The sequence below is a fragment of the Ascaphus truei genome, chromosome 4 (genome assembly GCF_040206685.1).
Source record: "Ascaphus truei isolate aAscTru1 chromosome 4, aAscTru1.hap1, whole genome shotgun sequence".
Classification (NCBI taxonomy): Eukaryota; Metazoa; Chordata; class Amphibia; order Anura; family Ascaphidae; genus Ascaphus; species Ascaphus truei.
Genome location: NC_134486.1, coordinates 271,460,658 through 271,486,345, shown reverse-complemented (window position 1 = coordinate 271,486,345; position 25,688 = coordinate 271,460,658). Strand labels below are relative to the sequence as shown.

The window sequence follows — 25,688 nt, the reverse complement described above, 5'->3', positions numbered from 1 at the left end:
CTCCGGCCCGACACACTCAGCACCCTGCCGCACACAACGGCCCGCCGCACTCTGGGCCGCCACATGCTGATACGCCGCCGCACTCACGCCGACGCCGCCTCTCACATCACGCCGCCACCTTCCGCCCGCCCACTCGGCTCTTCTCCACCGGGAGCGCCGGGGAGGGAGGGGAAAGGGGAAGAAGCCAGCGGTGGGGCCAGGCCGGGGTCCTGCGAGCGGGTAGCAGCCCCCCCCAATCAGCAGCTCCGCGCAGTTTGTGGGGGGTGAAGTGGGAAGAGTCAGGACAAACACAGCCTCCCCGTGTCCCCCTTCCTCCGCATCTCTGCGGGGTGGGGGACAGTCAAGAGAGAGGGGTGGCAACACTAGACTGACTGCCACACACACACACGAACTGACTGCCTGACACACACACACACACACACACACACACACACACACACACACACACACACACTGACTGACGCGCACATACACACTGACTGACGCACACACACACACACACACACTGACTGACACACACACACACACACACACACACTGCCGCACCCACACTGCATGAAGCTGTAAGGGGGGGGAAGATATAAAGGCTGGGGGGGGTACGGATTGATGTGAACAGGGGAAAAACAGTTGGGAGACAGGGAAAGAGAGAGAGGGGGGAGGGGAGTGAGGGGGAGAGATGGGGGAACAGAGAGAGGGGGGAGGGGAGAGAGAGGGGGGAGACAGGGGGAGGGGAGAGAGAGGGGAGAGAGGGGGAACATTACATCTCGGGCAACGCCGGGTATATCAGCTAGTACTAAACTAAAAGGGGACGGTTTTAGAAATAGTCTGCAAGAAAAACAAAGACAAGGAAAATTGGTGGTATAACTCTTGGCCAATAATTAAAGTATTAAAGCGCATCTAGGTTGGCTGCTTGTAAATCAATGGGAGATTTCTGAAATCAACAATAAAGTAGTTAATTTAAAATACTGCGTTTATTCAACATAATACATCATACCAATATAAATACATTGGTGGTTATTCATTAAACTGCGACAGTGCAGTTCAATGGATAACCTCCATTATACAATATTGTTATGAAAAAAGGAATACCTTAAACAAACATTAACTAAAAAAAGATACAATAGCAGTGACTTAATATTACTTAATAAACATTAAGAAAAACTACATTGGTGCATATTCATTAAAGTGCATTTTCTGGGTGAAGTTTTGCATCACACTGTATTCATTAAGTACATTTTGAATGTCCAAACTAGGATTGGACGATATAATGAAACATTTTCAACAGTAAAGATAGGTAATTTATAGGGTTAACGATTATCCCGGTAATAGAAAAAAAAAAAAAAAAAGAATCTTAATACTTCAGAAATTGTTCCTAGTCATTTATTGAGAAATATAATTTTTAGAAATGTAAAAAGGCAGTTAAGTTTTAGTATATCTTAATTTAACGACTTGAAAAAAAAATATGACTTTATTTTAGACTAAATCAACTAAAATCCCACTAAGGCTCTTCTTGTCCATGCAAACCATGACACCATTAGCTTCCTCTCCTGCACACATTTAAGGGGCCTTGGGTGAGGTGGAGGTTAAGTCATGAGGGAAGGAAGGGGTTAAGAGGCAATGGAGGCGAGTAAGATTATCAGGGGTAGGGTTCCTTGAAGCTGTCCTATAAGAAAGCCCATCAGTCATGGAGCTTCCAGATTCGCCCCCATGCCTCTCTCACTATTGGTCTGCCTGCTAACATACAATTGCCAGAAACGGGGCCAGGGGAGTGAGGGGGAGCGTGTCAGGAAGCTCAGTGAGAGACTTTCACATGCTGCAGCTTCACACAAGCACCCCTGTGACGCCTACTGCAGACAGGCAGGAATACTGCGGTAATAAATAATGGCAAGTATCGTGTTACCGTCCATTTTAATTAACACGGTATTACTATGTTAGCGGTATATTTCCCAACTTTAGTCTAAACCATACGATAACTGAGATTTTATTACACAATTGGCTCTAGCTAAGCAACTCGGTGTGGTTGTGAGTTTCGAGATCTGAAAAGTCACTGACCGAATAGCCATAGAGAAGAGAGGTCCCACTGACTTGTATAGCTTCAAATAGATAGACCTATACTCCACGTGGGGAGATAACTGTTAATACACCTAAGATATCTGGGAAATATAGTCATTTAAAAGTTAAACATATTCAAATAATTCAATTTAGCATTACATTTGCACTCTCTCTCTCCTAAAAGCCCCATTCGCCTATACGAGGGAGGGGATATTTCTTAATCGGTTTCTGGCTGGTATTATATAGCCAAGGTGTACGAGACGATGCACAAGCATGGGAAGAAAAAAGTAGTACCTGGACTGCTCAAATCAGGTACAAAAAAATCTTATTAGCGGCACATAAAAAACAGCAGGGAGATGAGATAAAGCGCCGAAACGCGTCAGAGGAAGTCCATCTCCTTGCTGTTTTTTATGTGCCGCTAATAAAGGATTATTTTGTACCTGATTTGAGCAGTCCACCTACAACATTTTTCTTCCCATACCTGTGCATCGTCTCATACACCTTGGCTATATGGACATCTTAAAAGACTGGAGCACGCTGACGGTTTAAGAAAAATAACTTCCAACTGAGTGAGTACAAATTTATTTCAATTACTCACTAGCGTTATTGTCTCTAACACTAAGCCCATACAGTACAGTGCAGGTTAACAATTTGGTGCCTTGTGGAATAGGCCAGTTGACCAGCGGGCTAAGTGTAATATCTGAGAACACAACAAGAAACATGTCAACAGGACTTAGTGTTTATGAGAGTTATATTCTCTATATTCTCTGTATAAATATTGGAATTTGCCTCTGGAAAGCATCGCTTGGGGGTGTTTCACTCCTATTTCTCTCTGGCTGGTATTATAGCAAAAATCGGGAAAAAATGTGCATGCAAACGAAAAGTGAAACTGTGCGATTTTTATGCATACATATTTTTTTTAATAAACACAGCAAAAATGCATCGAAGTACATGTTGTACTTGGTGGCAATTGTGAATAAATAGGCCCTAATGTATCTTATGTTTCTTTAAGAACTACATTTCTTTCATACACCATAATGGCATAGTTGATGGACCAAACAAATGTAGGAATAAACATTACTATGACGAGACCTTGGTTGGGAAAGCACTAGGCAACATCCCAGGTGGTTGTAGTGGGGTAAGTGAGGATATAATATCAATACCGACCACCCATTTACTTCTGTGCAGGAACACTATTGGGAACTCAACCTCTAATACTCACATCTCTCTCATATCCATCACAAAATGTGTGTGTCCGTATAACAGCTAACCCCAAGACCCAGTTTGACATGTGTGCTTTCCCATTGGGTCCAAACACAAGGGTTTGTCTCTTAACATACATACAGCTATGTCAGTGAACGAGTTCAAAATGTTAACTCTTTGTAATCAAATGCAGAAATTAAGCTCCTTTTTCATATGGTTTAAATGTACTGTATGTATATCTTTATTTATATAGTGCCATCCACGTGCACAGCACTACACAGCAGTAATACACAACACAATAATGGGAGTGTGGCAGACATAAAAGTAACATTGGAAAAAGGAGTCCCTGCCCCAAAGAGCTTACAATCTAAACCGTTAACCCTTCATTGTCAGATGGTCAAATTTCCCTCTTAAGTTACCCCTCACTGCTGGATCATCGCAGTAGAAATCTTTGAAATGTCTAAGAATGTGTTTTAACGTGGCAAAATAAAAATAAAAAATCTTCGTACCTGTAAAATTAGCATAGGTTTTCAATGTATTCGACAGAATCTGTAAAGTACAGTATCTCCAAACTTCCCATGTGCTACTCTGAAAGTCTGTCATTGTGGTCAAAGGTACTGTCCAAAAAAATATGACTCTTTCACTTCCTCCTCCCAGTGCACATGGCTAGTCATTTCAAAATCTTGTTTTATTTCTCCCGTCCCGCCTTTTTCTAGGCCTCTCTTCCATTTAGATACTTTACCGGCAGGGGGAGGAGGAAGGAAGATACATTGGCAGTAGAAGAAAGACTTTTGTGTTGATAGAGGCAGAAAGATCATTGTTCCTTATAGTTTCTCCTCCAAGCAACCACTGCACAGTGTTGATGCACACAGCTTAAAACTGACACACTGAAGCAAGTGGCACAGCAGAGGCAAAGGGGGCATAACAAAAAGGAAAGAGTGGTGTAAGAGAGGCAAGGACTTACACAGACTGGGAGCTGTAAATAGGGCCCCAAAAATGCAATGGTTTCACAATTCAAAAAAAGTAATGTAATCTTAGAGAATGATTATAAAATATCACAATGCTTTATTACGGGTACCTTTAACATTCTATGCAATAGAGGCCTACAACGTATAGCAGAGAAAAGCACCACATGAGCAATAAATAGTTAATGGGTTTTGAATAGATTTGCAAATGCACAACGTTCTTTTTAATCTCTTTGAAGTGTAGAGAGAAGGTGAATCTCTTTTAAGGCTTTTAACTTTTCACAGTATACTGTACTTGTTTTTACATGAAGTCCAGAATGATTCAGCGCACCTCCAAAAAGATGGAAAAAGAAAAAAATATATACTGAAGTTCATACAATGTAGAAAGATTATGATGGTGAGATATGCACTTACCTTTACGTGCCTGGGTTCAGGTACTTACACGTATCTTTTTTTCCCCTCTGCTTCCACACAGCTACAGATGAGATTCAAAGCTTTGTTTGTATAAAAGTCCAATTTATAGAAATCAGGTATACACTCACATAAACGAATGAGAACAGTAAAAATGAAAGGACCAACTCCAGTCACTTGAATCTGCTCCGTGGACTATATATTTGTCTTTTTCCATCTTTTTGGAGGTGCGCTGAATCATTCTGGACTTCATTTCAACAAGAACTGGGAACATTTCTTTTCTTCAAGCAGCAACAACTATTTAAATAATAAGATAGTTTAGACACACATTTACATTTATGCATTTTTCTTGAGCGCTTCCATTCTGTGTTGTATACTTGTTTTTACATGTGGATTTTAAATGGATTTATAATATTTTTCCATTCATCTTAATCCGCCGTATCTGTTCTCATGTGATATTGCTCGAAAAAAACACTAAATACAGTATAACTATAAATCCAATGGAAATGCCTTATCTTATAGTTAGTAGTGTGGAGCAATTTTATATATTGAACCATGGGAAAAAGGTAAGAGCAAAAAAATCAACACAGCAGGCATGGTGAGCCCTGGCACATGTACAGTATGTATGCAGAGAGAAAAGAAAAAAGCGCACACAACCCCTCATAGAATAGTATGAATATATTGAAAGTGTATTCTCAATAAAAAGGGGTAATTATTGCACAGGATTTCCCTGATGAAGTCATGAGCGGTGTCTCCACGAAACGCAATTCAATTTATCTCACACGAAGTGTTAATTTGGACTGCACATTTAGTGGTTGATGTCCTGTGGTTTAGGAGTACCCAGAAAGCCCAATCTCCCAGCGCATTCTATACACCTTGTTGAGAACGATTGTACTCTCAAGCTCTTGCACTGATGTTATCAAGGTGCGCAAACACCTCCACCGTGAGGACCAGCCCCTTCTGGGGTCCAGCGGACTAACGCAAGTGCCTCGCTGCTTTGCATGTCGGACGAGACAGAGGACCACACCAAACTATATCTGTGAGTGACTGCCGCCGAGACGTGGATTCCTGATAATGCAGCAGACAGGCAGAGTCTCTGAATACATGCGTTTAAGCTTCTATATTGTTGTATGTGTAATACTTACCCCTTTGTAATGAGAACACAGTTTGCATATATTCATACTACACTATGAGTGGTTGAGCACTCTTTTCTCTTGTCTCTTTAGATTCTTATTTTGGAGCCAACTTTTGTGAAAAGCTGCAGACCAGAAGTGAACTTTTATTGAACTCAAATTCACACATCCCAAACATTTCGATGTACAGTACAATATTATATGTTAAGGTTTACGATTCTTCAATGATATTTATAGTCACTTTTGTTCACATTTGTGATCGCTTATCCAGAGGGTTGAATTTGTTGGACTAGTGTTGATTGCTCACCCGGAGTGAACAGCGTTTCAAAGGATACCTAGTTTATATTCACAGATTTCACACACCATTCGTTTTTGCACTTTTCATCAACTCCCAGAGTCTTTCTAGTAGAGTGCCACTCTGCTCTTTTGACTGATGTATTTACTGAATGTAATTTTCTATAGCTACAATGAAAATGAGCAGGGATTTTACGATGTAGCTACTACGTAATTGGGCCCCTGGTGTGCCAAATCCCATGATGTAGTAATGTGCCAAGGGTTTATGCAGGCTTTTCAAATATCTTAGAAAAAAATTCAGAAATTATTATTATTTTTAGTTTGGTAAAGATTTAATATTCTCATTTTATTTAACACAATCTGTAGAGATCTTATGCAAGATAAATACAGTAAAGTATGTAACCTAATTGGCAACAATCAAGTGTATTTGAGCACTTATATTAAGTTATATTACACTTGCACGTATCACTATTGTATGTATTTAAGTTGTTAGCGCCTTATTTTCACTTATTCACAACAATCAAGTGTACTCATTGCTATAGAGCGAGATATAGAGCGAGCGAGATATAGAGCGAGCGAGATAGATAGAGATAGATAGAGATATAGATGGGAGATATAGATAGATAAGAAAAAGGGAGGCGCATGCCACATACCGTAAATCTGTTACAGTTTATTAATGGACAATGAAGGTAGTCTTTAAAAAAACACACTCACAAGTGGAGCTAGAAAAACAGCATTGAGAGTAAGTCAAATTCGAACTGATACTCAACTACAGCCGGTGCCTCCATCGGAAAGTTCCAAAGGTTTCAGCCAGGTCTTATTAGTGAAACATCCAGTCCTTCTACTATTAGGGCTCCTTAACAAACTTTCAGCACATAGAGTGCCAAGAGAGGAGTTGTAGCAGGTTGCTGCTATGCAACAGACCCGAATACCAGTGTCTTTACAATTGAGCTGTTGTTTCGATACACTAAGCTCACGTGGTGCGGGGTGATGACGTCATACATCGTAGCGTGCCGTCCATACGCGTTCCGTTACATGCGTAACTTCGTCAGGGGGATCAGGCACAATGAGGGCGGAAGTCTCTTATAGCCCTCAGAAAGAGCTAACCATGCTGCTATTGGCTAACACAATAGAACCAATACGAAGTATACACATTACAAGGTTAATATGCTAACGGATACTAGTGAAGTGAAAACAGGCAGTTGTAAAAAAACGGAAAAATAATAGATAAGATCACTAGCACTCAAAGGGTGCTAAACGAGAACCAGGAAAGCCCAACATAAAAAGCCTATATTGTACCATACCAGAGTTGCTGAGATTAAGGCACTGTGAATACAGGCTACATGTAAAAACTATTCTAACAGTAAAAGCGGTGTAGCTCTGCCTATAAAGAGCAGAATCAAAACAAATTCAAATGCAACCAGATAGTAATTAAAAGGGGTGAAGGGAAAAATCCTAGAAATGAAAATTGATAGATGATAACCAATACATTTAATATAACATATAACAATATCCTAAAAATATATGAAACACAAACAATGTGAAACACTAAAAATCATATTAATAAACAGGAATCCTACAAGTACAAAGTACAAAATAACCCACAAATGATATTAAAAAGTATATCTATAAACAAAATCAAATATACATAATAAAAATACATGCATCTGAACATACATACATACATACGAGAGAAAGAGAAGAATGCAAACCAAGGATGAAGAGCTGAGGAGGGAGCAAAAGCTGTATCACACAAGAGTGCTGGTATCAATGCACTCATTGAAACCGGCTGGGGCTAGCGTACCCATCGTACAAATCCAGTAGGACTCTCTCTTGCAGAGGATCTTGAACCTGTCCCCTCCAAGAATAGGGGCTGGGACGTGTTCAATTCCCATAACTGCAAGGAGTCCCGGATCCTTATTGTGACGCAATATAAAATGTCTTGATATGCTATGGGTGTTAATGCCTCTCGCCACGTTCCTCCTATGTTCAAGATACCTTACATTAGTCCTCCCAATGTACTGCATCCCGCACCGACAGCTCAGCATGTATACAACATAGGGGGTTTGGCATTCAATATGCCCTTTAAGCCCATAGTTGCTCCCATTAGAATGTGACTGAAAAGATCGCTGAACACACATCTTTCTGCACATGATGCATCTGGACCTCATGCATCTGTAGTTCCCATTATCCTGAGCTGCTTCCTTTTTACATTTAGATTTCAATTTACTTGGAGCAACTAGATTTTTTTTTACACTTCAGGCTTTTTTGAAAACCACAGATGCTCTAGAGGGTAATTGTTTGTTCAGATGCGGATCACACTGCAATATCTTCCAGTGTGTGTTCAGGATCTTTATAATCTGATTTGATGAGGTGTTAAATTTAGTCACAAATTTAGGATAACCAGAAGCGGCCTGGCCCACTCCAAACAAAGACCCACCGTACATATTCATATTTTTGCTTTTACTTAGATATCTTGCATGTGACTCACTCAGTGTTTTCCTCTCTAGTGCCTTTGCTCGTTAACGGGATTCCTCAATAACAGGATTCTTGTATCCCTTTGCCAGGAACCTATCCCTTAGGACCCCTGCGTGCAGATCGAAGTCCCTCTCAACCGAACAATTGCTCCTGAGGCGGCTAAATTGACTGAATGGTATATTTCAAAGCCACTTAGAATGATAACTGCTAGCATGTAAATAACCATTGGCTACAACCTCCTTTAAGTGTACCTGTGTTTGTACAGTATATTTGACTCATCAATAAACAAAGAGAGGTCCAGAAAGACCACCTCTTTATCATGAATCTGACGAGTAAAACTTTAAACCCTGTAAATTGGGTTCAAACTTAGCAAAGATAACCTCAAGGTCTGATTCTGTTCCATCCCAGATCATGATAATATCGTCGATGAAAGGGCCATGGTTAGGTCCCTCATATAAAGTTCCTCCATGTCATAAAATTGTTTGGTCGTGGTTAAGGTATATGATAGATTTGATGCATCTGCTTAAATGGGCTCCATGTGTATGGATATTCCAGGCAAAAGGTGACACATTGTGTGCTCATTTGCATGTTATTTACCAGAATCCCTTGCTGCAGTGGGAGAATTGTATGCTAGGTAATAATGGTTGAAAGGCAGGGGCGCAGACCTGTCTAAGACATTGAATGTGCTCACAAGTGATATTCTTTATTGGCTATATGCTAACGGTGGAGATTTTTTGATGCCTTTTTCACCCACCTTAACTTAAAATATAATGAGAGAGATAGAGGGAGATAGGGAGATAGACAGACATTTAGGTCTGGAAATAATTGGACACCGACACAATGTTCATAATATTGGTTCTGTACGCCACCACAATGGATTTGAAATGAAACAATCGAGATGCAATAGAAGTGCAGACTTTCAGCTTTCATTGAAGGGGTTGAACAAAAATATCGTATGAAACATTTAGGAATTGCAACCATTTTCATAAACAGTCCTCTTATTTCAGGGGCACAAATGTAATTGGACAAATCAACACAATCATAAATAAAATGTTCATTTTTAATACTTTAATACTTTGTCGAGAAGCCTTTGCAGGCAATGACTGCTTGAAGTCTGGAACGCATAGACATCACTAAACGCTGGGTATCCTCCTTTGTGATGTTTTGCCAGGCCTTTACTGCAGCCGTCTTCAGTTGTTGTTTGTTTGTGGGTCTTTCTGCCTTACGTTTTGTCTTCAGCAAGTGAAATGAATGCTCGATCGGGTTCAGATCAGGTGATTGACTCGGCCACTTTTTTGCCTTAAAAAACTCCTGGGTTGCTTTCGCAGTATGTTTTGGGTCATTGTCCATCTGTAAAGTGAAGCGCCATCTAATCAACTTCGCTAATTTGGCTAAATCTGAGCAGACAATATATCCCTATATACTTCAGAATTCATCCGGCTGCTTCTGTCTTCAGTCACATCATCAATAAACACTAGTGACCCAGTGCCATTGTAAGCCATTATGCCCATGCCATCACACTGCCTCCACCGTGTTTTACAGATGTGGTATGCTTTTGTGAGGATTCGGGGGTCACGGCGCTCGCAGCGTGACCCCCTCCTTACCTCTTACTGCTCCTGCAGCCGTGGGATGTCCCCGTCGCCGGTCCCTGTTGTTGTGGGGCTTCCCAGTCGTCTCCTGCTCTCAGGCGGGTGCCATTAGTCCTGGGCGTGCGCTCTCCAACATTACAGAGCGTGCGCCCAGGATGGCTCCACGAGCTCCTACAGGTCTGCCTCCGCTTTCTATTGGTCAGCCGCACTATATAGTGCCTGTCTTACCATTTCCACATTGCTCGACAGTCTCCACTTGTGGAAGTCTACTCTGGTTTCCTCTTCTCTTTGCCAATCAGGTTACGACACGGCTTGGCTGACTACTCTCTCTGGCTCTCAAAACCGGCTCCTTCCAGACTACTCTGCTTCTCACGTCCCTCGACCTCAGCTTGCATCTCGACCTTCCGGACCTTTCCATTCCCTGACCTTGGCAACGGCAACTACTACGTCTCTTTTTACCTGGTACCGGCAAGTATTGCTATAGCTATATCCACCTGGCCTGGCAACACCAAAACACCACACTGTGGACACGCTCCTTCTGCTGCGGGTGGGTCCCACCTCAGTACAAGGGATGGGTCTGGTCTGCGGGCAGCACCGGTGTAACAGCTTTGGATCATGAGCCGTTCCAAGCCTTCTCCATATTTTTTCTTCCCATCATTCTGGTACAGGTTGATCTTAGTTTCATCTGTCCAAAGAATGCTGTTCCAGAACTGGGCTGGCTTTTTTAGATCTTGTTTGGCGAAGTCTAATCTGGTCTTTCGATTCTTGAGGCTTATGAATGGTTTGCACCTTGTGGTGAACCCTCTGTATTTGCTCTCGTGATGTCTTCTCTTTATGGTAAACTTCAATAATGATATGCCTACCACCTTGAGAATGTTCTTCACTTGGCTGGATGTTGTGAAGGGGTATATCTTTACCATGGAAAGGACCCTACGATCATCCACCACTGTTGTCTTCCGTGGACATCCAGGCCTTTTTATGTTGCAGAGCTCACCAATGCATTCTTTTCTTCTCAAAATGTACCAAACTGTTGATTTGGCCACTCAATGTTCCTGCTATCTCTCTGATGGATTTTCTTTTTTTTTTTTGCAGCTAAGGATGCCCTGTTTCTCTTGCATTGAAATCTCCTTTGACCGCATTTTGTGGGCTCACAGCAACAGCTTCCAAATGTGAATGCTACACCTGGAATCAACTCCAGACCTTTTACCTGCTTAATTGATGATGAAATAACGAAGGAATAGCCCACACCTGTCCATGAAACAATTTTTGAGTCAATTGTCCAATATCTTTTGGTCCCTTGAAAAAGAGGGGGCTACATATTAGAGATGTAATTCCTAAACCCTTCCTCCAATTTGGATATAAATACCCTCAAATTAAAGCTGATAGACTGCACTTTAAGCCCATATTCATTATTTAACTGTAACTTGAATTTATTTTGGCACACAGCCAAAATAACAAAACTTGTATCAGTGTCCAATTATTTCCGGACCTAACTGTATGTATGTGTATATATGTACACATATAAACACACACACAGCTGCCGGCAATTTCACCAATAAGTTAAGTTAACTTACCGGGTTTTAGTGGTTAGGGTAAGAGTGCAAGGCTTTTAGGATAGCATTAGTATTAGGGGTTAAGTTTAGGGTTTTTTAGGGTAAGGTTGGGTCCTTACCTTTGTGGAGAGATGTCCCCATGGCAAGGTGGGTATGGTTAAACGCCAGCAGCGACCTAATGTCCTAGACCGTTACACTAGCCTTACCAAATTGCTCTGTTATCCAGAGTTTTTCAGGTTTCGAATAATTTTTCGTTTTCCAATCACTTAAATATAGATCTGAAGTTGCACATAGGACCAAATTGAAACACAACTTGCCGATTGAATTTTATAGTAGTCACCCCAGGTTTCTCTCTGTTTAATCATTTCCCTTTTTCCTAATTGGCTCTCACAGCATGATTACGTGGATGTCACAAACAAGACTGAAAATTAAAACCAACCCGTTTTATGTCCTTATGGGCATTATACAATATTTCCTGTTCAAGCCTTTGGCAGTTTTCCCCCTGCATTTAGCCATGACAGTCCATGTTGTAACTAAAAACAAAGAGACTTTAAAAAATGATTTAATCATTAACTTTAGAATTTTCTCTACATTTGTCAAACCACTTAATTTTAACATATTAAACCTAAAAGTGCTATTAAAGCTGCAGTTCAAGCTATCGTTTCTCCATTTTTTTTTTCCATTCAATATGTGCATCAATACAATCTACACACTGACAAGTGATTAGCTAAGTTGCTGATCGATCCGTTCTCCTGTAATCGATTGCTGAAATTAGTCTGGGGGTTCACTAAATGCATCTTGGGTAATCTTCTGCTGCACTAACAGCCAAAGTTCTGTGAGGAAGATCATGTGACCAGGAAGGCACTAGGTTAAATTGGTTCACTGCTAGATAGGGCAGGAATCAAAAAGGTGATGCCATTATAGAAGGGGGGGGGGAGGACTTTGTATATGGTTGCTATAGGAACAAGAATGCTTGTTACATTATAATACATTACAAATGTCTTAAAAAATTCTTTTTAAATGCGACAAGTATTTTCTCATAGTACAGAGCTGATATATTGAAAAAAAAAACCAACATGTAGGATATTGCTTGAACTGCAGCTTTAAAATCACTCAAATAAAAGATTTATTAGAAACCGATGAAAATCACAAAGAATCCTAAAAATGCAAACTTAATCATATTAAGAGATTACAAAGAGATGGTTATCTATTTGTAAGGCACCAGCACACGATAGAAACAATACTAGTCAGGGTCATCTTGATGGTTGTTCAATCGGTATAGTGGCACTGAGTCCCGCGCTTACAGACGCCTGCTCTCTTTCCCACAACAGTTAAACGGATTACAGGGGGAAGTGTGGCAAAAAACATAATGAATGAAGGTGACAGCGCAAAATTATCCCACAATATGGACTGCGAGAAGTATCTAAAAGTACTTTATTTAGCACATAGAAAAAATAGCAAGGGTGGAAACACTTAACGCGTTTTCGTGCCTAGAACGGCGCTTTGTCAAAGAGTAAAAAATATGAAAAGTAAGAAAACACCACAGTATTTACTACAAGTGTTTTTTTTGTTGTTGTTAAATCGAATTGAAAGTGTATTCACTCACCACGATCATTATTACCCGATTGACGGAAGTCCTATTTCATATCAATTATATATCACAGCCACATCAGATTATTCAAAGGGATTGAGATGATCACATGCTGTTTTTTGATGCACTGAAGTTTGAGTTTCGTTCAATTTTTGTTGTTTACCAGGGGAGAGCACAGTGCCTCTGTAACTGTCTCTTAACTTGTATCTGGCTTCTCCTCTTCGGCATCTCCTCCTGCTCTTCATCTCTGCCATGACAACGTGACATCATGCGATGTCGCTGAGTTGAGGAGCAAGAGGAGACGCCAGAGCAGGTAAAAGTCCCCGCACTCTCCCCTGGCACAGAGCCCTGCTAAATTTCAAGCCGGCCCGGACTAGAGTGTGCATCGTGGTATAAAATAGATACACATTTAAAAACGGCTAATGATTTAAAAAAAAAAAAAAAAACTAGTACATACAATAAATGCAATGGATCTTCTCCCAAATGTGATAAATGTTTGGAAATCACCTGGGCCTTTAAAAAAAATTTATGAACCCCATCACTGGCAGATGTGCCATGCATTACATAACAACCCTGTTCTGTGATTTATTTATATAAGATTTACACTTTTTTATTTTAGGCCTATGAATTCAAGATATTACATGGCATATGCATCAACTGCAGCATTGCTCCAAAAATAAAAGCAAATTGCATAATTTTAACTTTGTGCCAAAGTATAATTTTGCTCTACTGGTGCCAGTGATTGTTTTGGAGAGCTGTTATAGGAAGAGTTAAGGAAGGGTACAAAGTAATTATAATGTACTGTGTAGTATAAACCCATGCATATATTGAGTGCAGTTTCCCTTTCTATTTGTGTAAATTAGAGTAATTCTGATATTGAGCATCAGGATATTTAAAGTTAAACCCGATAATTACATTAACGAAAAGGAGAATTTGAGAAAACCTAATAAGTGCTATTGAAAAGGACATCTTGCCTGTTGCACATGATACACATTTCTGCTATTCAAATAAACTGAAGAACCGTGGTCATATAAACTTCACATATACCAATCATGCCTAATCAACATACAATTTACAATGTAAATGTGGGGTTACTCACAATTATAATTTACTTTTTAGATATTGTAAGGGCCATATTTATTAACCAATGCTAACCCGTAAAAAGCTATAGCAACAAGATTACATATAAGTGCCAATGGTAAACCTATTTACAATCTGTACAATCTTTTACATGTATAATGTTATTTATATAGCGCCAACAGTCTATGCTGCGCTTTACAGACACACAATACAAGGTAAATAAAGTACAAATAATGGGGATAAGATAACTGGCAAATGACAACATAAGGCAAAGGGAGACCCTGCTCTGAAGAGCTTACAATCTATATTTAGGTAATATTTTACAAATATTATCCAGACTTTGTAATAAATAGAGCCTATTTCCTATCCTCATGCTGCTGATTATCTCTGATGGAAGTCTAAAACGAAGGCTAATATGGTTAAATACACAGTTTCCTTTGTCAGCATTAGCACAGCTAACCTACTGTACCACTTTAGTACCTTCTTGTTACCCGTTTATAATGCCTTAAAAACATACATAATGCTTCACTTTGCTCCTGCAACTAAAGTATGTTTGATGATGCCATTCATTTGAAAGACCTTTGATACAGTATGCTGGAAGATACTCTAGTCTTCCCCACCACTTACCTTGTCTTATTTACAACAGCCATAGAAAATAATTCTAGTGTCAACTTACATTATATTCCATTTACATCATGCCAGCATTCACTCTCAATTCATCTAGATTAGTTTCAAGTCACTTAAAATTCTTAGTCATTTCTGTTTCTCTTCTAGCTGCATTCAACAAGGAACGTTTGATCCCAAGGAAATAGAAAACAACAGTGAACACAATATTTACCAAGCAGAAAGCATAAAACGCCTTCCAGTGCTGAAAGACATTTTACAGTTCATTCAATTTAATGGACTGTAATGAAAATGTCTTATGACAGAAGACTGCTTAGTAAATATGGACCAATATCTCTTGCCAAATACCTTCATGTAATTATCTATGTTTCCCAATGTTTCCATAGCTATTTTTATTTAAGAGCTTTTATAGATGTTTTTATGGTCCTCGGCTCAAAGACATTCTATTTTAAAATGCAAACAGAATGGCAAATTATTCGATATGCCTTTACGGATATTTTTTTTCTGCTAAATTGTATTTGAACATTCGTGTGACTGCAAATGCTTATAAAAGAACGGTTACAACAGACTGGGTAGAATCACTGTAACAGCATACTTTAGAGAAGCTCACTCCTGTAGCCCCCTCCTCCTGGCTTCCTTATAAAGCAGACCACTTCCACATCCTGGTTGCCAGTTCAATTTTCCTTGTGCACAAAAAGGAAAGCATCTGAGATGCCTGTGAGATATGCTAATAGAGCAGTAGAGCTGAAAAGCGTGCAATGGCGGTACTCATCAGCTGGTGTAGCGCACACTGTCGAGATGTTGGCCAGAATTGCAGAGGTTGTGGGTGCTAACCCTGTTATGCATGACAACAGTACCCCATTCCTCACAAAGTGCCTGGACTAGTCAACAACTCAATGTACTAATGGTAATGCCATTAGGAAGTGTGCAATGCAAGTCATTTAAAAATATTTTGCATATCTCATTAGCATCTCTTGAGGTATACCTCAGGTGTGCTCCTGTTTGAGTACAGGTGCCTGTTATTTGGAGGGAGGTTAAAGGGGATATATATGTAGCCTTGTCTGGGGACTACCAAGTAATGTAAGGGTATAACAGCCTTAATGGGATCACTCTGGTATTTCCCTTCCCCATCATGTGCTTTAGGATGACTATGTAGAAGGGATTACCACTCCATTGTGTCTTGTGAACGGTGATGTCACCAAAGGGAGATAGAAGGGTATAGCTCCATCCAATGTTGTAAAAGCAGGTTCTTCAGAGTTCAGACTGAGGCCCCACCATTACTGTAAATGGGGTTGTGTGTATAGATGAAGGTATTAAGAGTGTCCCTTCCATGTTTATTGTTTCCAGTTTAGGAAGGTGCCCTATTTAGTGAGCATCTATAGTAATGGTCCAAGATTGCTCTCACTTTGGAAGAGCGAGCAAATGCTTAGGAGTTCTCAGAGTAGTAGCTCCGGAGCATAAATCGGATATGTCCCAACCAACGGATGTCCTTGGTAAACCTACACCCAGCCGGCACCGACTAAGCACCCTGTAAAAGGTACGAGAGACTGCGCACTGCCATGTATACAGTTGCACTCAAAATAAGCACCATTAGAGCCAGGCAACAAGGATATAATTAATAATCCCCGAAAAACAGGGCATTACTGTCCAAAAATGGCCTGGCTGGAAGAGTTATTGGCCAGTAATGCCCTGTTCTGAGGGGATTATTACTATTGTAGGCTAAATGAAGGCTTATTTTTAATTTTTCATAAAAAGATACATTTTTGTAGTCATATTGATTTTTATCAGCATGATCGTCTACATTATTTTGCTTTTACTGCAAGTTTATTAAAAGGAAATTGTACATACACAGAGCCCCCGCGCGCGTCACACACACACCAACACTGTGCAGCCCCCCTCCTCTACACTCACAAAACACAGAAACACACTGCAGACACACACACACACCAAAACACACTCTGCAGCCCTCCTCCACCATCTACACCCACTGACAGACACACACACACACACACACACACACCAGCCCCTCTACACCCACAACATACACCAACAAAACAGACTGCTGCCCCCTCTACATCCATAAAACACATACCAGCAGCCCCCCTCTACACCCACTGCAGCCCCCTTGTAAACCCACACGGCAGATACACACACACACCACTCTACACCCCTCCTCCATCCACAAAACACACACACTGCAGCCCCCCTCTACACCCACAAAACACACACTGCAGACACGCGCACACACACACAAAACACTCTGCACCCCTCCTCCACCCACACAACACACACTGAAGACACACACCAACAAGACTCTGCTGCCCCCTCTACACCCACAAAACACACATTAACAGAAGACACATACACACTAATAAAATACTCTGCCTGCCCCCTTTACTGCCACAAAACACACACAAACCTTTCCCCTCACTCTCCTGTGCGAAGCTCTCGGCAGGCAGGGTGGGGGAGGAGTCAGTGCCTTCTGTCCAATCACCTCCCCTGTCTAAGAGCAAATTTCACTCTTTGTGAATGAAAACTGAAAGCGGATTGTCTGAAAAACTTGGCAATTCCGGGCCATTACTGATTGGAAAATGCCCGGAATTTTAACCAATCAGAAAGCAGGGATATCAATAATGCCTGGAATTTTCCAGCTTTAGCCTATAATATAATATACTGTATATACACACACAATATATATATAAATATATATATATATATAAATATATATATATATACATATACATATATATACATACTGTACATACACGTAAAATAGATCTCACTACTCAAGAGACATTTCAGGGATTTCGGAAACCGGATTTGTAAGAATCCAGGATTGGATTTAAAGATGAAATCCCATAGCATTCCATAGTATTTTTTATTGATCAATCCGCCCTCGTATTTCCGTATGCTGGTCAGATTTTGGTCAAATGCAAAAAAATCCACGGATCGGATTTTGACAGCTTCGCCCATCTCTACTAGAGATAACGTGCGTTCCTGTAGCATTTCTCAGTATACCAGACAGAAAGGTTTGTTACTATTAATAAATAAGATTTTTAGAACATATATTAGCTTTTCACTCACACAGTACTGTATATTAAAATGAGTAATTATTTTCAGTAACTTTAACTAATTAAGATATTTGCGTGGAAAGACTGATCACTGCAGAAAAAAATGTAGGGCTGGAAGCTGGCATCCAATACAAAATATTTATTAATTTAAAAATGCATAACAGCAAAGCACAAAAAAAGGGGGGGAAAGGGGGGAAGGTGGGTGTGTGAAACACGTCAGAGGACCCCCCCCCCCCATTTCCCCCCTTTTTTTGTGCTTTGCTGTTATGCATTATTAAATTAATAAATATTTTGTATTGGATGCCAGCTTCCAGCCCTACATTTTTTCTGCAGTGATCAGTCGTTCCACGCAAATATCTTATCTACCCTGGACTGAAGCACGCAACGCGGAGACTCTTGAAGAGGCTACTATTGTGAGTTAACCCTTTGCATTACCTTCTTTCCCCGGACAGCCAGCGTATCATTACACCGCTCAAGTCGCCTATGCCGCAGGGTTAACGCCTGCACATCTCAATGGGGTAAGTGTCATTTTTCCACTTAACCTCATGGTGCAGTGAGAGTTTCTCTGTTGGGCTTTTATGGGGCTTTTTATTGTGAGCAGGATTGTTTTTGATCTATCAGACACGCATACATTGTGCAACAACGGGGTTTTATTCTCTTAAGGCTACATTGTCTCAGCAATACATCACATCTATGTTTGAATGCTTAGCAGCACCAGTGTAGGAGCAATCTCCTATTTCTCCTACCTCCGTCTTTAACTAATTAAGAATATCCCATTTGTACTAAAAACAAAACAAATAGAATGACATAATGAACTCACCTTTAATCCATACTTCTGAGCTTTGTCTAAAATAGTTGATACCAAGTCATCAGATGGCTCACCATTGTCATCACCCATACCTTGTGGATACCATGATAGTGATACCACACCTATGAGACAGGGGACAGACATGAATCAAGTTTTTTACAACTGATCTCATGTTAATCAAATAAAATCAACAAGAACAATTCCATGAAAAATATCCTAACCTCTTTAGAGCGTAGATTTTTAAGTTATGTGGACTTTTGTACGTTGATTTCTTACACTTTGCGAGTCTAAGAATTACATAGAAGTTAAAAAAAAATATATATAAAACAAAACAAACAAACAAAAAAAAAAAACACAGCCTCATGTTGCATGCACAAAGAAATTGTAATATTTTCTTACATATGTTAACATTCTTCTTATGGTCAGTGGCATTTGAGTTTTGCAAAAAACAAACAAACAAAAAAAACCCTATTTTGTTACAAAAAGCAAATGTGAGGAGTGTATCAATATTTTCTAGGGACTCTTTCTATGCTAAAAGACAAACTGAAAGTAATATTACATTCTTAATTTAAATGAATACATTTTTTTAAATAAGAGCAAGTTTCTTATCACAAAAAGATTTCACTTAATTAGTAATGAGCCTTCCGTCCATTTTAAATGAATGAATATAAATCAAGGATTTTCAAAATGTGCAGAACAAAGTTTTGCAGATTAGATAAGTATGTACAGGATATATGCATCTACATACAGGCATACCCCGGTTTAAGGACACCCACTTTAAGTACACTCGCGAGTAAGTACATTTCGCTCAATAGGCAAACGGCAGCTCACGCATGCGCCTGTCAGCACGTCCTGAACAGCAATACCGGCTCCCTACCTGTACCGAAGCTGTGCACAAGCGGGGAGACTATAGAGCCTGTTATACATGCGTTATTTACAGCAGTTATGCACATATATGATGATTGCAGTACCGTACATGCATCGATAAGTAGATAAAAGGTAGTGCTTCACTTTAAGTACATTTTCGCTTTACATACATGCTCCGGTCCCATTGCGTATGTTAATGCGGGGTATGCCTGTATACAGTTAGGTCCGGAAATAATTGGACACTGATACAAGTTTTGTTATTTCAGCTGTCTACCAAAATAAATTCAAGTTACAGTTAAATAATGAATATGGGCTTAAAGTGCAGTCTATCAGCTTTAATTTGAGGGTATTCACATCCAAATTGGAGGAAGGGTTTAGGAATTACATCTCTTTAATATGTAGCCCCCTCTTTTTTCAAAGGACCAAAAGTAATTGGACAATTGACTCAAAAGCGGTTTCATGGACAGGTGTGGGCTATTCCTTCATTATTTCATCATCAATGAAGCAGGTAAAAGGTCTGGAGTGGATTCCAGGTGTGGCATTCGCATTTGGAAGCTGTTGCTGTGAACACACAAAATGTGGTCAAAGGAACTCTCAATGCAAATGAAACAGGGCATCCCTTAGGCTGCAAAAAAAAAAAAAAAAATCCATCAGAGAGGTAGCAGGAACATTAGGAGTGGCCAAAACAACAGTTTGGTACATTCTGAGAAAAAAAAAATGCACTGGTGAACTCTGCAACACAAAAAAGCCTGGACGTCCACGGAAGACAACAGTGGTGGATGATCGTAGGATCCATTCCATGGTAAAGAAAACACCCTTCACCACATCCAGCCAAGTGAAGAACACTCTCCAGGAGGTAGGCATATCATTATCCAAGTCTACCATAAAGAGAATACTTCACGAGAGCAAATACAGAGGGTTCACCACAAGGTGCAAACCATTCATAAGCCTCAAGAATAGAAAGGCCAGATTAGACTTTGTCAAACAATATCTAAAAAAGCCAACCCAGTTCTGGAACAGCATTCTTTGGACAGATGAAACAAAGATCAACCTGTACCACAATGATGGGAAGAAAAAAGTATGGAGAAGGCTTGGAACGGCTCATGATCCGAAGCATACCACATCTGTAAAACACAGTGGAGGCCATGTGATGGCATGGGCATGCATGGCTTACAATGGCACTGGGTCACTAGTGTTTATTGATGATGTTACAGAAGAAGCAGCCGGATGAATTCTGAAGTGTATAGGGATATATTGTCTGCTCAGATTCAGCCAAATTCAGCGAAGTTGATGGGACGGCGCTTTACTTTACAGATGGAGAATGACCCAAAACATACTGCGAAAGCAACCAAGGAGTTTTTTTAAGGCAAAGAAGTGGAATATTCTGCAATGGCCGAGTCAATCACCTGATCTCAACCCAATCGAGCATGCATTTCACTTGCTGAAGACAAAACTTAAGGCAGAAAGACCCACGAACAAACAACAACTGAAGACAGCTGCAGTAAAGGCCTGGCAAAGCATCACAAAGGAGGAAACCCAGCGTTTGGTGATGTCCATGCGTTCCAGATTTCAAGCAGTCATTGCCTGCAAGGATTCTCGACAAAGTATTAAAAATGAACATTTTATTTATGATTGTGTTAATTTGTCCAATTACATTTGAGCCCCTGAAATAAGGGCACTGTGTATGAAAATGGTTGCAATTCCTAAACGTTTCATACGATATTTGTGCTCAAACCCCTTGAATGAAAGCTTACGTCTGCACTTCTATTGCATCTCGGTTGTTTCCTTTCAAATCCATTGTGGTGGCATACAGAGCCAAAATTAAGAAAATTGTGTCTGTGTCCAATTATTTCCGGCCCTAATTGTATATACACACACAAGATTGTATAAGATGCCAGGTTCACTGTTCCTCAAATGTTCCCTTCCAATGCTGTTACCTGAAGTATCTGTTTACTGATTAATAATTATTATTTTAGATCTATTTGTGTGTATATGTATATATGTATCATCACATGTGTACATTTATGTATAAATAGTTTCATGTCCTGTTTAATCCATTTTTTATTTAGTATATATGTGCATTGTTTATGGATATATTTTATTTAATGCACATGCCTATATACATTTTAATCACATTGGTCAGTTCAACATATTCACTGCTCTCTTTTCTTATTCTTTGGATTGCTTTTAACACTCATTCAAAAGAAAAAGAACATGTATTCCATACTTCTTGTATTACTCCAGATACAGTTTTCTGTACTGTTGTGAATATTTATGGATGAGCTCCTGTAGAAATATCTGTATGAACAAAGTTGATGGAAATATTACAGAATGAGATTCTGCAGAATTCTCTCCTGCATTTCTCCCTTTTTCTAATAAGAACAATAAATATAAAAGCAACAACTGTTAGTTTGTTAATTGCCAAGTTATTTAATTGTATTTCTAAAAATGTTTTACCAGGAAGCAAAACATTGAGAGTTACCTCTCGTTTTCAAGTATGTACTGGAAACTTGCTACTGTTGTTCTTTTAGCAAACGCATACACTACCGTAAACTTCATAGCCCATGTAAGAAGATAAAATAGATGAAAGGGATATGTTTGTACATGATAGAGGCAATCTAGACACATTTGAGCGCACATGGGTCTTTACTAAAACACATGGTAAGTAAGGGAACAAGTATATGGAAAAGGGTCTGGAAAATACATTACCTACAGAAGCGGATCGCATTTGCTTCATGTGGGCTTCTATAACAGATGGGTCCCTGGAGCTATACGTCCCAAGTTCAGGGTAAAAATTAGCTCCAATAAATCAGGAGGATTGTGCCTTCCAGTTGGAAAATTATTTGCGATTTTAGCATCCCAGTGTTTCAGCAATGGGTGGTTCCAGTGAATAAATTTACCATCAAACTGCGGATTTCCATACCATGTGTAATAAAATATATGAATGTCATAATTGGGGGGTGGTAATTCTTCCATCTCTGATTGGGAAACCGTAAAGCTTGATGAAATTAAAGCCTTTGTCTGACTAGCAACATTTTCTCGGGCACTCTTTTCATTAGGGACTTTTTGAAGAGCTGTGACTCTGTGAATTTTGGGTAGAAGGCCAAGTCCAAAAGGGCTCCCAAAAACAGCAGCATCAGGTCTCAATGTTTTCAAGCCCATCATAATGGAACATACAAACAAAATAAAAAAAAACAATGTGATGCATGTTCTCTTGCGAAATCTTGTCATGATGGCATAGCTCCTACAACATTACATTTCTTCTGTACTGTATCACAGGAGAAAAGCAAATAATAAAAAAAAAGAAAGTATCAATATACAGTATAGTAGGTGGACGTCATTAAAAGTGTAGCACAGTGTAGGACCTAACTTAGCCAACTAATCACAGTATAATGCTTAATTGATTTAAAGGGTAATTATATATACATATGGTGTGTGTATATCTATATGATGCATGCATGGTGTATGTGCATATACTGTACATGTGCCTATGGAGTTTGTGTATTAATGTTGCATGTAGGGTGTGTATATATGGTGCATATATGATGTTTGTGTGGTATGTATGTGGTGCATATATGCTGTGGGTGTGAATTTGTAAATGATCTAGGCATGGCGTGTGTGGTGCACGGAAAATGTATTATGTTTATTGTGTGCGAGTGTGGCTTGTTTATGTGATGTGTGTACATACAGTATAAATACACAATATATATGGAGAATTTAGTGTACTAGCTTATTATGCATTTGTATGTGTACGGTGCCTGCTTACTGTATGATGTGAATACATGCATGTGTGTATGGCGCTTGCTTATTGCATGTTTGTTCATGCATGTGTATGTGCTAGCAGCCCAATTCCTGGGCTAATTAGTTGTTCTTGTCCTCTGGACTAAAATTTGCCAGTCGGCAATAGAGATTCAGACACTCAAAATTAATTTAAAAATACTTACTGTAGACATGTTCTAATAATTAAACACACAAAAAAGAATATAGTATAACTACCTCCTTACATACTGAACCAGTGTATAGTATGTTAATGTCAATATTTTATTGTTATCTTCGTACCCCATTGTTCTGCACAGCGGATCATGTTGGCTTGTTACAAAAAATAAAAATACAGTAGTATAAACAGTCTAATCCAATAAATGTGGGTGGGTGCGTGCATGTACCTTCCAACATATTATATAGATGTCATTTACTGTATATATGCACATAAATTAGGCTTACCTTTCAATGCAGTTTTGAGGATTCTTTATATAAAAACGGCAACACCACCTACAGTATTCTCATTGCGTTCTACCAAAAGACATACACAGTTGTAAATCAATGTTTTAAATAACTACATTGTTTTCAACATAGTAGACATTTTGAGACTATATACAGTATACATTTTGTATCTAATTTAACAAAATTATGGAAAACAAAAATACTGTAAATAAATTAAAAACGTGAGTAAATGAGCATCATCCAAAGAATTTGAGTAAAAATACCATTTGATATATTAATACCTTTTGATTAATAAGAATCACAAACTGTATGCGTGTGTCTTGCTACTGCTGTCCCACTGACCAAGCATCAGTGGAACTGCAATATATATTGGGGTCAACATCACTAATATTTTTCTATTGTGGAGAAAATCATTATCTTTTTGAGACATACTAAATTGCTTTTTTTTTGGTGTTATACTGTAGCAAACATAAATACATAGCTACATCGTACAAAGCAGCAGGTACTGTATACAGTGGCGATAAAACGTTTGATAACCCCAATGATAAATTACGGAAATTCCATAGTTTTTCCATGATGACCTTCTTGAATCAAAACCAGTCTTTTCTAAAATATCCAATAGGGTTTATATGAACCAATTCCATGTCTTGTGAAACAAAATAATGTATGACTTAGACAAACAATGAGCAATTAAGAGTCAGGGTATGTTCAAAAGTAAGTGAACCCCTGGTTTTATCAGCTAAATTGAACGGAATTATTAGAATCAGGTATTTGCTTTGTTTATACTGCTTGAGAGAAAAGTATAAAATTTGAATTGGTAGAATTCAGAATCATTGAACATCACCGAGCTAACAAGACTACAGATTCTCCACTCTATAACTAAATTCTATATGCTTGAATGATGAAACCAACTGAAATGATGCTGTAACAGATGTTTTCTATCGTCTCTGATTAAATTAAGGAAAGAACCGTGCTGTGGACTATTTGATATATATTGAAAAGGTGGGACATTCATTTGCACCCATTTAATGAGAACCAGCAAGTCTAATCTTTACCACCTGTCCGGGAGCTGAAGCGAAAATGGGACATGCAGCAAGACAATGATCCTAAATATACAAGCAGATCTACAAAAGAATGGCTGCACAAGAAGAAATTGCACGTTTTAGAATGGCCTAGACGTAGTCGGGCCCAAAATTCCATCTAAATGTCGTGACAGGACCTGAAGCAAGCGGTCTATGCAAGGAAGCCCTCAAATGTCCCTGAGTTGAAGCAGTTCTGTAAAGAGGAATTGGCCAAAATGCCTTAAAACTGATGTGAAAGACTAGCCAGCAGTTACAGGAATCACTTAATTGAAGTCATTGCTGCTCAATGGGGGCGCCACCAGTTACTGAATCTAAAGGTTCACATACTTTTTCACACAAATATTGAACATTTAATCATTTGTTGAAAAATTAATGTAGATAAACGATCATGTTTTTGTCTCATGTGTTTGATCAGGTGATCTTTATCTATTATCAGGACTTAGATTTAGATCTAAACATGTTAGGGTGGAATATGTAGAATGTGTAAAAACCCTAAGGGGTTCACAAACTTGTTCTCTCCACTATTTAATAATCATTGGTTTCTATGCCTAAATTAGAAACATTCTTAAAGATATCTTACACTATAAAAGGACAAGTTAAACAGAATCAGAAATTAGGTTGCGGCCATCTCGCCGATAGCAAGTCTCCGCTGGCATTTGACCACTG

General features: G+C 39.3%; 1 protein-coding gene across 1 annotated transcript in view; it reads right to left on the bottom strand.

Annotated features, from left to right (window-relative positions):
• MANEA (mannosidase endo-alpha) overlaps window positions 1-25,464 on the bottom strand; it is a 34,538-nt gene extending 9,074 nt beyond the window's left edge. The window contains 4 exon segments of the mRNA XM_075597477.1: window positions 18,865-18,974; window positions 22,429-22,527; window positions 22,530-22,987; window positions 23,941-25,464. Coding sequence (XP_075453592.1) covers window positions 18,865-18,974; window positions 22,429-22,527; window positions 22,530-22,950 — 630 coding nt within the window. The 5' untranslated portion in view covers window positions 22,951-22,987; window positions 23,941-25,464.
• Window positions 25,465-25,688: the final 224 nt, after the last annotated feature.